This window comes from Diabrotica virgifera, chromosome 2, assembly GCF_917563875.1.
Source record: "Diabrotica virgifera virgifera chromosome 2, PGI_DIABVI_V3a".
Classification (NCBI taxonomy): Eukaryota; Metazoa; Arthropoda; class Insecta; order Coleoptera; family Chrysomelidae; genus Diabrotica; species Diabrotica virgifera.
In genome coordinates, this window is record NC_065444.1 from 179,160,629 (window position 1) to 179,173,752 (window position 13,124).

The following is a 13,124-nucleotide window of genomic DNA, read 5'->3' on the forward strand; positions in this document are numbered from 1 at the left end:
TATATTCGAATTTCTCACACACCAAATCGAAGTTACCGTCCCGGACGTAGACAGAAGCAGTAGTTTTTATTGTTCATGGAAGATGTTTTTCGATACCTCTACCAGTCAACCAGTTTTCCCCTCGCCTTTCAAAAGTTGAAATCGTTGCTAGAAGTTTTTATTACAGGTGAAAGAGACTGGTTTTTCAGTTTCGCGTCGTGTTGATTTAAAAATGCGGTAGTGATTTTATGCGGTTTGGCCACTTATTGTTATACTTTTGATGAATTATTTTAGTATCGTTATTGCATGTTTTTTTTATAATTGTTTATCCCTCTTTAAGTAGATTTAGATTTATGGTACAAACTATCTCTCGTTGTATTTAAAAACTTGTATTATTTCTCGCACCTTTTCAAAATTACTGATGTTGAAATGACTGTTGTTGAAAAAATTATAAAATTGAGGGGGCACACGAAAGCTTCCATTACTAGAATTCAAATATTTGTCTCAAAAAATAAAAGTGCAGTCTTAGAGTGTGGTCAATACATTGCACGAAAAAACGTATTAAACGAAACTTATCGCGAATGTCTCGTCCTACAAAAGGACGAGAGTCCTTTTGTAGGACGAGGTCCTAGGGACGTAGTTGAAGAGCAGGATTATAATTTGGATTCATATTTGCACGAGAGAATCACACAATTATCTGCGAAACCGTTGCAGACTCCCCCCATTGTAACTAATGTAACACCGTCTGTCAGCACAAGTCAAAATGTAAAGCTTCCGGAACTAAGAAACCCGTTTCTCTCCGGTGAAATATCCGAATGGACCAGTTTCTTTGAGGTTTTCACAAAATTAATAACAGATGATAAACAACTATCTAACGCTCAAAAATTTATTTATCTCAAATCAGTGCTAAAGAATGAACCGTTAAAAATAATTGACAATCTTGAAATAATCGACTCCAATTTTGAAATCACAATAAAAACTTATGCGATAGATTCGAAAATAAATACTTAATAGTAAATAGCCATTTGAATAGCTTATTAACGCCCGGTTTCATAATCAACTTAATGTGAACATTAACTAAAGTTCACTTTAACGTTGACATTTACCCATATGAATTGCATTGACAAGGGTACCAACTTAAAACTTAAAGTCCACTTTAACTGATTATGAAACCGGGCCTTAGTGCTCCTTTCGTTAGGAAACCAAATGCACATACTCTTAGGGATTTTTTTAACTCAAATTAAAAGTCATCTCGGTGCTTTAGCAAATCTAGACGCCTCAAGTCAACTCGCTGACTTTAATCACTCAACTGACTAGGTTTCATGATCTTGCTTTGGATTTGAAGGATTGTGCAGCGTATGTAGTGACTTTCAGTATTGCGATTCACGGACGTGAGTGCTATACCATACCAGATTAGATTCTGCTGGATTGTACAAGCTATCTTCAGGATTTCTATATTCCGCCAAAACATCGTAGTTTTTAATTTGTGCGTTTTTCCAACTATCATAATATGGGGATTTGATTATTTCTTTCTTGACGTTTGCGTTGTGGTTGGTGTGGTAATTTAAATATCTGTTGGTGTGGAAATAATTTTTTTTAATATAATATACTGCATTTGAAACCAACAACAGAAAAAAATCAGAGATCGTTATATTAAAGTGTTATTTTTTATTTTATAGATTTATCATCTGCTGGCAGACTTTGCAGCTTCTTTTCTGGTAGCGCTATTGCTGACATTATTTTTCGAAATGCCAATCGCAGCCGTGACGAAGTATATAATATTGCCAAAACATTCAAAAGGTGTCGAAGAGAAGAAAGAATAATATAATAATTCTAATATATTTCTGGTTATAATTGAGGGGGTTAGAAGTAAAAGGGTTTAAGGTCACTTTTTTTATAATTTTACTCTAAGTACAGATTCTCAAACTTAAATGGTATTAGAAATTTGTGGTAAAACGATTTTTGTAATAAAAAATAGATATTATTATTGTTATTTTCTTGTTAGGAATTAATGATTTTATGATGGAGTATATATAAATGTACTCAAAAAATCAGCGATAATCAACAATAACAAAGTTGGAACTTCCTTCCCAATTATTGTTAGTGCAATCATTGAACCACAAATTAAACAATTTCGTTGATTTTCGGTGCTATAAATAAGAAATTAAGCCTTATTTCTAAAGATAATTTTGTTAGAATAATCGGAATATAAGTCCCCCGGAGGCGATGAAATAATGGCAGATGCCTCGAAAGTGGCTGAAAAAAAATTATGGCAGGTTCTTGCCAAACTATTTACTAGATGTCTGCAGGAAGCAATAACATCACCTCAATGGCATAACGCAGAAATTATCATACATACACCATATTATGTAAAAGGGCAAAACTGACCGACAAGGGCATAAACGTAAACGAAGAACAACTTAGCCATCTAATAGGCTATTGATTATATTCAAAATAAGATAGCTAAAAGGATACAACGTTAACGGGGTTTTATTATTACATATGGTCAATGGACATCTATATATGAAAAAACCGCGGAGTGCTACCATTTAAAGGGGTGCGTTTTTGAGAAATGGGTGCATTAGTCCCTGGGCACAGGTTACATTAGGCTGAGTTCTATGCACTTTTGGTACAAACATATCTACATAAAAATTGTTTCTGGTTAAATTTCCTATCTAAATATCACTTTTTAAAGTCAATGATACTTTTTTTTACAAAAATATATTCAAAAGAAAAAGCACAAAGAAACCCAAAAGAAAGAAATTTTGTTTTCTATCCCATAACTTTTGTCCACGAGGATATAGGTATAGACATTGCTTTACAGAAAAAAAACCTACATATTTCTTCTTTAAAATGTTGTTTAGTAGAGGTAATTAGGATTTACAGTTTTCGAAATATGATTTTTCAAATTTCGCCACTCACAGCAATTTTGGGCAATTTTCCTTGATATTTCGCAAATATTGTTCTGTAAAGTTTTTCTACGTAACGTTTTTCTACGTAACTTTAGGTATATACAATGGTACACGTAATAGGAATAGAAATTAATTACCTTTAAAATGGTCTACTGTATAACGTTGTACGACTTTTAAAAAGAGGTTATGGTTTTTCAAGGTTTTATACTTTTAACGATTTTTTATAATATAATATAAAAATAAAATAATATTATTATATAATATATTATATATCATATATTATATATTATATATTATATATTATATATTATATATTATATATTATATATTATATATTATATATTATATATTATATATTATATATTATATATTATATATTATATATTATATATTATATATTATATATTGTACATTATATAATATTATATTATATATTATATATTATTTTATATAATACCTAATATAAAAATTATTTTTTATATTTTTTACGATTATTTTCAAAATTTCTCATTTTAACTTTTTTTTGTACATGAATATACTATATATTGCTCAATAAAGAGGGCTTACTTTCTGTTCTTACTTTCTGTTCAAAACCGCAGTTTTTTTGTACATCCTTTGGTACATTTACATGCTATTTTTTCAAGCAAAGCTTGTGGTGTAGGAGCTTTGACAGTAAATATTGGGAATTAATCCATATTTTGAAGTTTGCCTGGCCGAGTCAAATGGATCCAAAGTATTACCTATAAAAAATAAGATTCAATCATAACACACAATCACATAAAAAAGTTATAATGGGAATTTAAAAAATAATTCTAAAATCAAAAATCGTTGCAAGTACTTATTACATTTTGAAAAAGCATATCTTGTTCAAAAATAATCCTAGAATTTTTTACAATACACCATTTTAAAGTATACAGAATAAGCTTTCTTTTTATTATATAATATATACCTAAATGTAGAAAAAAAAAGTTATAATGGGAAATTTAAAAAATAATCGTAAAAAATATAAAAAACTCGTTAAAAGTATAAAGTCTTGAAAAGGATGACCTCTTTAAAAGAAGTCGTACAACATTATACAGTACAACATTTTAAAGGCAATTGATTTCTATTCCTGTTACATGTACCATTGCATATGCCTAAAGTTACGTATAAAAAAAGTTACAGAACAATATTTGCGAAATAACAAGGAAAATTGCCCAAAATTGCTGTGAGTGGCGAACTTTGAAAAATCAAATTTCGAAAACTGTAAATCCTAATGACCTCTACCAAACACCATTTTAAAGACAAAATATTTAAGTTTTTTTCTGTGAAGCAATGTATATACCTATATCCCCTTGGAGACAAAAGTTATGGGACAAAAAACAAAATTTCTTTCTTTTGGGTTTCTTTGTGCTTTTTCTTTGAATATATGTTTGTAAAAAAAAGTATCTTTGACTTTAAAAAGTTATATTTAAATAGGAAATTTAACCAGGAACAATTTTTATGTAGACGTGTTTGTACCAAAAGTGCATAAAACTCACCCTAATGTAACCTGTGCCCAGGGACTAATTCACATATTTCTCAAAAACGCACCCCTTTAAATGCACCTTTAAAAACGCACCACTCCGCGGTTTTTGCAGATATAGAGATTCATTGACCATATGAAATAATAAATCCCCGTTAACGTTGTAGTTCCTTTCTATAGTACATAATCAATAGCCTATAAGGTTTGCAGATGCTATTGTACTAATAGCTGATAAGATAGATGAGGCCAAAGAACTTTTAAATCAGCTCTACCTTTCCTCGCTAAAAGGCAGATTGAAAATAAATATATCTAAAAAACTAGATGATGAAAAATCTTATAGTCAGCGAAGATGTATGTGTAGGAACAAGACCCATAGACCAGGTAATGGGCTTTAAATACCTAGGTCATGAGATTCGTAAAGATAAGATAAGACTGACTTGGGCAGTCTTCGGCAAGCTGAACCATATTTTCAAATCGCCTGATACACCAATATGCCTTAAAAGAAAAACCTTTAATGCTTTAATCAGTGTGTTTTGCCAGTGTTGACTTACGGTGCGGAAACGTTGACCATGGCAAGGAGAACAGTGAAAAAATCCGTGTGTCTCAAAGGGCGATGGAGCGTGCTATGTTGCAGTGGCGGCTCGTCAGGGTCAACAGGGTCGGCAGGGTCGGCAGTGCCGACCCACACATTTATGGACACATTATAGATTTTTGAAATATTTAATTTAATCGGAGTTGATGATATTCGTTTCTGTGAAATAAAAAATATATCTGTGAGATAATACAGACTAAATTTTATTCATTGTTTTTAAAAGAATTCGATCCCGATACGTTAGTTAAGTGATCCCTGTGCGCTGTGCGTAAGATACTTTTCAAATTAATGATCCTATAGCCATCCACCCGCACCCGTTTGCGATTGTGTGAATTCTTATTATAAAGCCCGGCACGGCATGCCGTCCCCAGATCGACGATTTGCTTATAATAAGAAGCTGGGGAATATTAGCCGATAGGCAACCAATTATACATTCCCCGTATTTATTTGAATGGTAAGTACGGCAGCGGGTACCTCTGCCGAGCGGTGATCTGCAAACGGCAGACAGGCACGTACGTAGCCACGTATTGCCTTGCTAGCGCGCTCAGGATAAAATTATGAAACGGGTAAGTAGTTTTACGTCGTTTAATTATTATTGATATTGTAATTCTTTTAAGTTGTTAGGAATTACCATTTAGGGGACAGGATGTATCGGAGCATTCGTTAAATCAAGTTAATTATAGAGAACAAATAAAATTGTTTAACAAATACGATCTGGAATTTTTTAATTTATTTTCTGACTCGAAGAATATAGCGGCGTACCTAAAACAGCACAGAATGAAAGAATCAATTGGTAGTTACATTTTGATCCTTTTCGGTAGAAGTAGACGAAACTTCTGATAGAGATAACATGTTATTCACAAGTATCAATAATTGTTCTTCGATACGCGTTACGTCTAATATTTATGAGAGGTTGTTAGGTTTTCAGACGTGAGTAGAAGCCATAAGACAGAATATATTTTTGGTGTTTTAATTTAAACGACAGATTAAAATTTTTTGATATAAAAAATAAATTGGTATGGCAAATTTATGACGGGGCTGTCTTGATGTCCAGTGAATTGTATGGTCTCCGGACAAAAGTTAAAACAATTGCACCAAGCAAAACTATTATTTACTCACTGTTATAAGTCATTGACCTCTTCGATTATTCAAAATTTAAAAGTTACGCCAAAGAATTTTCAAAATATCTATTAGACAAGTTCATTAAAAATTATCCATCATTTTTTAATCAAATAAAATAAGAAAATGGATTAACAGTTTTATATTCTGATCCAAATATTTTCGGAAGGTGGGATAAGTTACAGACTATGTATAATTTTATATACTGCAATTCATTAGGTACAACAAACTGCTCCCGAAATTAAAAAATTATTGTGCTCAAATGTGGGCAAATTCTGTCTCAAATGAACGGGATTTCTCTTGTCTCAAAAGAGTCAAAACGTATTGTCGAAACACCATGAAACAGGAGAGAATGTCAAACATGTCTCAAATGTCGATAGAAAAAAACTTTTAAAATCCCTCCAAAACAATAATAAATTTTACAATTACGTTATAACCCATTTTGCTACTTCGAAACAACATAGACTAGAGTTAATTTATAAACAGGTATAGTTTCTAAATTTATAAAAAAAACAAAAACAAAAAAAAAAAAAAAAAAAAAAACCAAAGATCTTCTATGAAATTGAAGCCTTTGGAGACAAAACCTTGCCGACCCTGTCCCTAAAGCCACGAGCCGCCACTGCTATGTTGGGCGTTTCCCTACTAGACGAGATCCCACACCGCCAGCTACGACAAAGAATAGGCTTGGCTGATGCAGTAGAGAGAGTAGAAATACTGAAATGGAACTGAACAGGTCACGTGGTTCGAATAACAGATAATAGATGGACAAAACGGATACTGAAATGGAGACCAAGAGATGATGCCTACCGAAGCAGAGGTCGACCACCAACACGTTGGACTGATGATCAAAAACGTCGTAATAGGAATTGGATGCAAGAGGTACAAGATCGAAATAGATGGAAAATATGAGGGAGATGTATGTTCAGCAGTGGACAACCAAAGAATAAATGATGATGAATCGGCATATTGGCCTTCTCCTCGTAAATCCTTTGTTCGCCATACAATAAGCATAATAGATCCAATATTAATATTTTCGCATCTTCTTCTTTAAGTGCCATCGCCGCGACGGAGGTCGGCAATCATCATATCTATTCAGATTTTAGAGACGGCTGCTCTGAAAATTTCATTTGATGTACATCCGTACTATTCTCTCAGGTTGCGCAGCCACGATATTCTGCGTCTCCCTATGCTTCTCTTTTCTTGAATCTTTCCCTGCAAAATCAATTGAAGTAAGCAAGCTGTATCTCTCTCTATGTGTAATATATCCGAGATATTCCAATTTTCTTGTTTTGATGGTATTTAAGATTTCCATTTCTTTATTCATCTTCCTCCGAACCTCTTTGTTTGTGACGTGTTCTGTCCACGATATTTTCAGAATGCTTCTGTACACCCCAGCTCGAATGATCCTAGTTTTTTCATTGATGCAGCATTAAAGGTCCAAGCTTCCATTCCATAAAACAAAGTCAAGAAAACATAGCACCTAGCCAACCTAACTCTTAGCTCTAACTTCAAATCTCTTGTGCAGAACACTTTTCTCATTTTGTTACAATTTGCTCCAGCCTTTTCTATTCTGATTTTGATTTCCTGTAAGTAATCTCCTGTGGAGTTGATCGTTGTTCCAAGATATGCATATTGGTCGACTCGTTTGATATTGGATCCGTTTATGAAGATATTTTCGTTATTTCTTTCGATAAAGTTTTCGAGATTCTCATAAACTTTGTCTTCTTGGCATTCATTGTTAGCCCGTATTCTTGTCCAAACTATTCTGGTCGCCAGCCTCTGAAGATACCCAATATTTTCAACTAAGATGACAGTGTCATCCACATATCTAATGTTATTAATGGGAACTCCATTTACCTTTGGTCCAGCTCTTTCACCCTCAAGAGCTTTTTTCATGCTCTTTTCCGAGTAGGGATTAAAAAGAATTGGCGACAACATGCATCCCTGTTCTTCTCATAGCATTGCCGAATTGTGAGAATTTCGAAGATTGTATAAAATTATCAAATATTGAAGATGTAAAATTATTATTAATTCAAAAGGATTTAGCCGTGAAACTAAAACAAGAGACGCAATATATCTCTGTTCGTTTAGAGAGCGCTATAAACAACCTAATGTAACTAGTTTCATCAAACCGAGCATACTAGTATCGAATCAAGACAAAATAACAGGATATGGGTGCCGTAGCGATATCTGCCTAGAACAATTCAAAGTTTTATTTCCGAAAAAATTAAAACTTTTAGTGAGACGAAGTTTCTGGTTACGTCTTCGCGGTTAGTATTGCTTGCAAACCATACGAATGTTGAATTAAAGAAGACTAGGGGAGGTCCATAATTTGCACCTCACTTCCCGTCTATTCAACGTGGCAAAATTCCAACGAGTTTTCGTTGGAATTTTGCAGCTTTAATTAATAAGCTGCTTGAACTTAACCAAATATGATTAAAATATGTAAATTAGTATTTAGGAATTTAGTATTCCTAATTAGAATTGATATTGTTCTATTTTTTCCTTTTGTGACAGGATATCACACTTCTTTCGTAATTTCAAAATTAAGTCATTAAATTTTCGGCGCAAAAAACTCAAGCCAACTATACTCAGTTTTGTCTGCTCTTTTCAAATGTGCAAACGGATTTTGAAAATTTAAGTATACAGGGTGTTGTTTCAGGGTCACAATTACTTTATATTTTTTATGTTAATCCATACCTGGATTTTTCATGTGATTACTAAATGAGTCATCCCCATATAGTAAATAAGTATGGATTATTGTTAAACTGAGTATTTGTTCATTACCTTTAACAATTTATTATTCAAAGTTAAAAATACCTGTCTTTTAATTTCAGAGTTTTTAAAAATTTCAATGTCATTTTAAAATTAAAGTCATTAAATTGTTGGGGCAAAAAATTTAAGCGAACCATTAAACTTAGTTTTTTGTGTTTTTTTTTTCAAATGTGCCATCGGATTTTGAAAATTTTAACATACAGGGTGTTGTCTCAAGGTCACTCAATTAATTTATAATTTGTCTTTAAACCGGACCTATATTTTTCTTGAGATTAGTAGTTGGGTGATTTTGGTTGTAAATGTGAAATATGTCTACCAAATATCAAAAAAATATACAAGATGGATAAAAAGTTATGATAAGAGAAATAAATGGGCAAAATCGATAAAACACCCTGTAACTCGGATATAAAATTTGGCGAGGCAATAAATGTAGTATGTATGTATATCTAAAACCGCCTTAGTGACCTCTATTTATCATTCAAGTATTTCCGTTTCCCAATGAAACACCCTGTATAACTAGTGAAAATAATTTTTTTAAATACATACTATTACATAGGAACACGCTATTTAGGAAATTTTTCACTTAACTCACTACGTCATAACATCGCTTTGACAACACAAGTGTTCTTCAAAAAACGCAAAGTTCTCAAACAAAATGCTATAATTAGACAACAGATAACGGCAGACTAGCTTGACAAGCGTACCCAGCGGCTCACCCAAGGGGGTTGTGGGGGTTAAAACCTCTCCCATGCCATATAAAAAATATATAAAGAATAGTAAGAAAACGTAACTTGTCTTTCACAAAAAATACAAAAAAATGCCTGTGACCCAGCCAAACCCCCCCCCCCCGAGCAATATTCTAGGTGCGCCACTGGAGCGTACTGCATAGGATTGGAGGTATTCTTCTTTTATAATATAAACAGTATAATAATTATTTTAAGCATTTGTGCAACTGCGGCAAGATGCTGCGCCCGTTTGTAATGACGTGCTAAGGTCATAATAAATGAGCCTCGACCTACCTAGAATTATTTCTCTCATTTAGTCCTATTCTTTGCCTCTTCGTGCCAGTTTGCCACACCGATTATCCTGGCCTCCTAACCCATATCCTCCGCCCATCCCAAAATTGGTCTATTTATTTGTCTGGTTTTCCTGGTTTTCTCGGGTTCCGCCAATAGAATAGGTATAGCAGGCTAATTTTCATTTGCTCTGACCAGAGGTCCTGACCAGTGTTAAGCGTCTAATTTAATTGCAGTGCATATACTGTGAGCACGTAAAGGTTGGAATAAATTCATTATTTGATGGACGATTTTGAAAATGTTGTTCAATGTTCAATTCTCTATTCAATAATATAAACATTAACATAATTATTTATACAGGGTGTCCAACAAAATTTTTTCAATTGATACAAAAAGAAGGATGTATGTAATTTGTTTAATCCAAAATATATTTTACTGCTATCAGAAAACAGAAAAAAATGTGTATTTAAAAAATAAACATTGCTTTTCGTTTAAATTAAATATTAGCTAAGAAGCGGGTGAGTGGCAGCTTTAACATTAGATCAATCAACTTAGTTAAAAATAAGCCTTTTTTCGACATAACTGAAAGGACAGGTTTTGATAGTTGAAATATGTAGTATAATATATTACAAAAAGACTACAATCTTGTGATTCATCAATTATTTAGTGGAACAATTTTTAAATAAACAATCAAAACCTCAAACTTAGTTTTTTGCTCATAACTTAAAAACTTGTTTATTTAGAAGTTTGACGTCCACAGGCAATTTTTGAGAAAAAAAAATACATCGAATGAGATAGGCTAAATGAAAATCGGTTAATAAACAAAAAAGTTATTGCAAAACTGACGACAAAATCGCTGTTTTTGAACATTGTTAATAACAATTTTATTGTTTATTAAAATTTGTTTCAATGTCCCAGAACTTGAGGGTATTATGGTAGTGGAATGATGTGCAAAAAATGGTCCAGATCTGTTAAACTTTTTAAATCACCATTACGTTAATTAACAACATTAAGAGCTGAAATTAACTAATCTTTTATAAGAAAAGTTTAAGTTTTTAACAAAGTTTTTAGCAAGAAAAAATATTAAAAATTGTTTAAACATGAGTGTTATAAACAAAGAGTATTTTGCGTTCCGACTAAAGTAAAAAATTGTGAGAGTAGACGAATGAGATTGAATTCGCGCGCTACCATTCGTTAGACCGTTGCAGCTCATTTTTGACATTAAAGGTGTACCTGATTTGAAGCTTAAAATTATATAGTTTTGGTAGAAATGTGAATTTTATGAATATTTTGTTACACATTTATTTAATAGAATTATATTTTACATAAATTAATTTAAAAAATAACAATAAAAAGACCAGTTCAAGAAAGGTTTATAGATCCCATTAGCTTCTTTTTTGTGGATAATTTTGCAATGAAAATACGATGAATGTTATTATTTCAACATGTTACTATAGTACAGTAGTAAAATTGGTACAGTAACACAGTTTTAACTCCGGACTATTTTCTTAAATTGTTTGGGTCATTCTGAGCAAAAAAGGCCTCTTGCGATTTTTCTCTTCTTCGGGATCTTGTAGGGGGGAGGGGGGACTTTATACTTTGATAAAAATCAACTATTCTAAATGGGAAATAAGCCACAATTTAACTAAAAAAAATGATTTTATTGTCGTTGTCAAAATACAAAATATTACTATCTTTTTTTGTAATCATTTATTAACAATCAGAATTACATATTCTATGAGTTAATTTGATAACAAGTACAATAACTTATATCAACTATAGTATTGTACACTAAGATGGCGTTATGCCATTTTCAGCGAAGATCTATGGGCCATAATCTTAGCAGTATTCTGTTGTTTAGTGGCTGTAGTAGTGGTAATATTAATTGGTTGGGGTGGCCTTACAATTTCTCGTGGTGTCTGTTGGCTCTTTCTTGAATTACTGTGCTGACTAACGGGATGTTTAAGTCTCTATGAAGGGTGTGATTGGAAATGTACCACGGGGTATTTGCGATGGTGTGTAGACTTTTTGATTGAGTTCTTTGGATAATTTTTATATTTGATTTGCTGGCACAACTCCATAGTTCTATACCGTACGTCCATATAGGTTTGATGACTGTTTTATAAATTAGCAGATTGTTCTCAATTGAGAGTCGAGATTTTCGACCTATAAGCCAATTAATTTCTTTCAGTCTCAAGTCAATTTGTTTCTTCTTCTTTAAAATTTGTTGTTTCCAGTTTAATTTAAAATCAAGATGAAGCCCCAGATATTTGACGATATTCTGTTGTGGTATGTTGACTTGATTAAGGCTAATATTTGGTCATTAGTCTTTCCTTAGTGTGAAAGTTATATGTGTTGACTTAGTTTCATTAGCTTTTATCTTCCATTTCTTTAACCACTGTCCAATTTGGTCTAGGTGTTCTTGAAGTTTTAATACTGCAGCTGTTGGATCCTCTTCAGTTGCAAACATTGCCGTGTCATCAGCGAAAGTTCCAATGGTGGTTTGTGGAGAGGTTGGTAAATCGGATGTGTACAGTACATAAAGAAGAGGACCCAATATACTACCTTGTAAGACTCCTGTTTGAATTTTGTTACGGTTTGATAGTTCATCCTCCACTTTAGTTTCAAATTTTAATAAGTCAAACTATTTGTTGGGTAGAGGTTTTTTGATTTTATAAAGTAATCCTGGGTGCCATACCTTATCAAATGCTTGGCTGATGTCCAGAAAGGTTGCTGTGCAATACTCTTTATTGTCCAAAGCTCTATTAATTGCATTTTATATACGATGGCATTGTTGCACTGTAGAATGAGCTTGCCGGAATCCAAATTGGTGTTCTGGGATCCAGTTTTGGAATTCTAGGTCGCTCATAAATAAACAAAAATGTTGTTGCTTAGTAAACAATTCTTCTAATAATTTAGTTAATCTGACTCATTTATATTGGCAATTCAGACATCTATTATACATTTTAAAGTAGAAGACTTTAAAATGATGTTGTCCATATTTATGAGTTACGTGTAAATAAAATATTAAATAAATTATTAGAAAATTTTTTTACTAAGCAACAACAACTGTTGTTACGTTTTTGTTTAATTTAGTAATATTTTGTACTATGACAACGACATCCGATTTGGGCATCGAAACGTTAATAAAATCATTTTTTTAGTTAAATTGTGGCTTATTTCCCATTTAGAATAGTTGATTGCAAAAATGCCACAAGGGAAATAGC

The 13,124-nt window shown here is 32.5% G+C and overlaps 1 protein-coding gene across 4 annotated transcripts in view; it reads left to right on the forward strand.

Annotated features, from left to right (window-relative positions):
• Nucleotides 1–1,964, forward strand: part of LOC114337262 (nose resistant to fluoxetine protein 6-like) — a 202,714-nt gene extending 200,750 nt beyond the window's left edge. For all 4 annotated transcript variants that reach the window (XM_050642947.1, XM_050642951.1, XM_050642949.1 and 1 more), the window contains one exon: nt 1,659–1,964. In XM_050642947.1, coding sequence (XP_050498904.1) covers nt 1,659–1,802 — 144 coding nt within the window. In that variant the 3' untranslated portion in view covers nt 1,803–1,964. The remainder of the gene's footprint in view (nt 1–1,658) is intronic.
• Nucleotides 1,965–13,124: the final 11,160 nt, after the last annotated feature.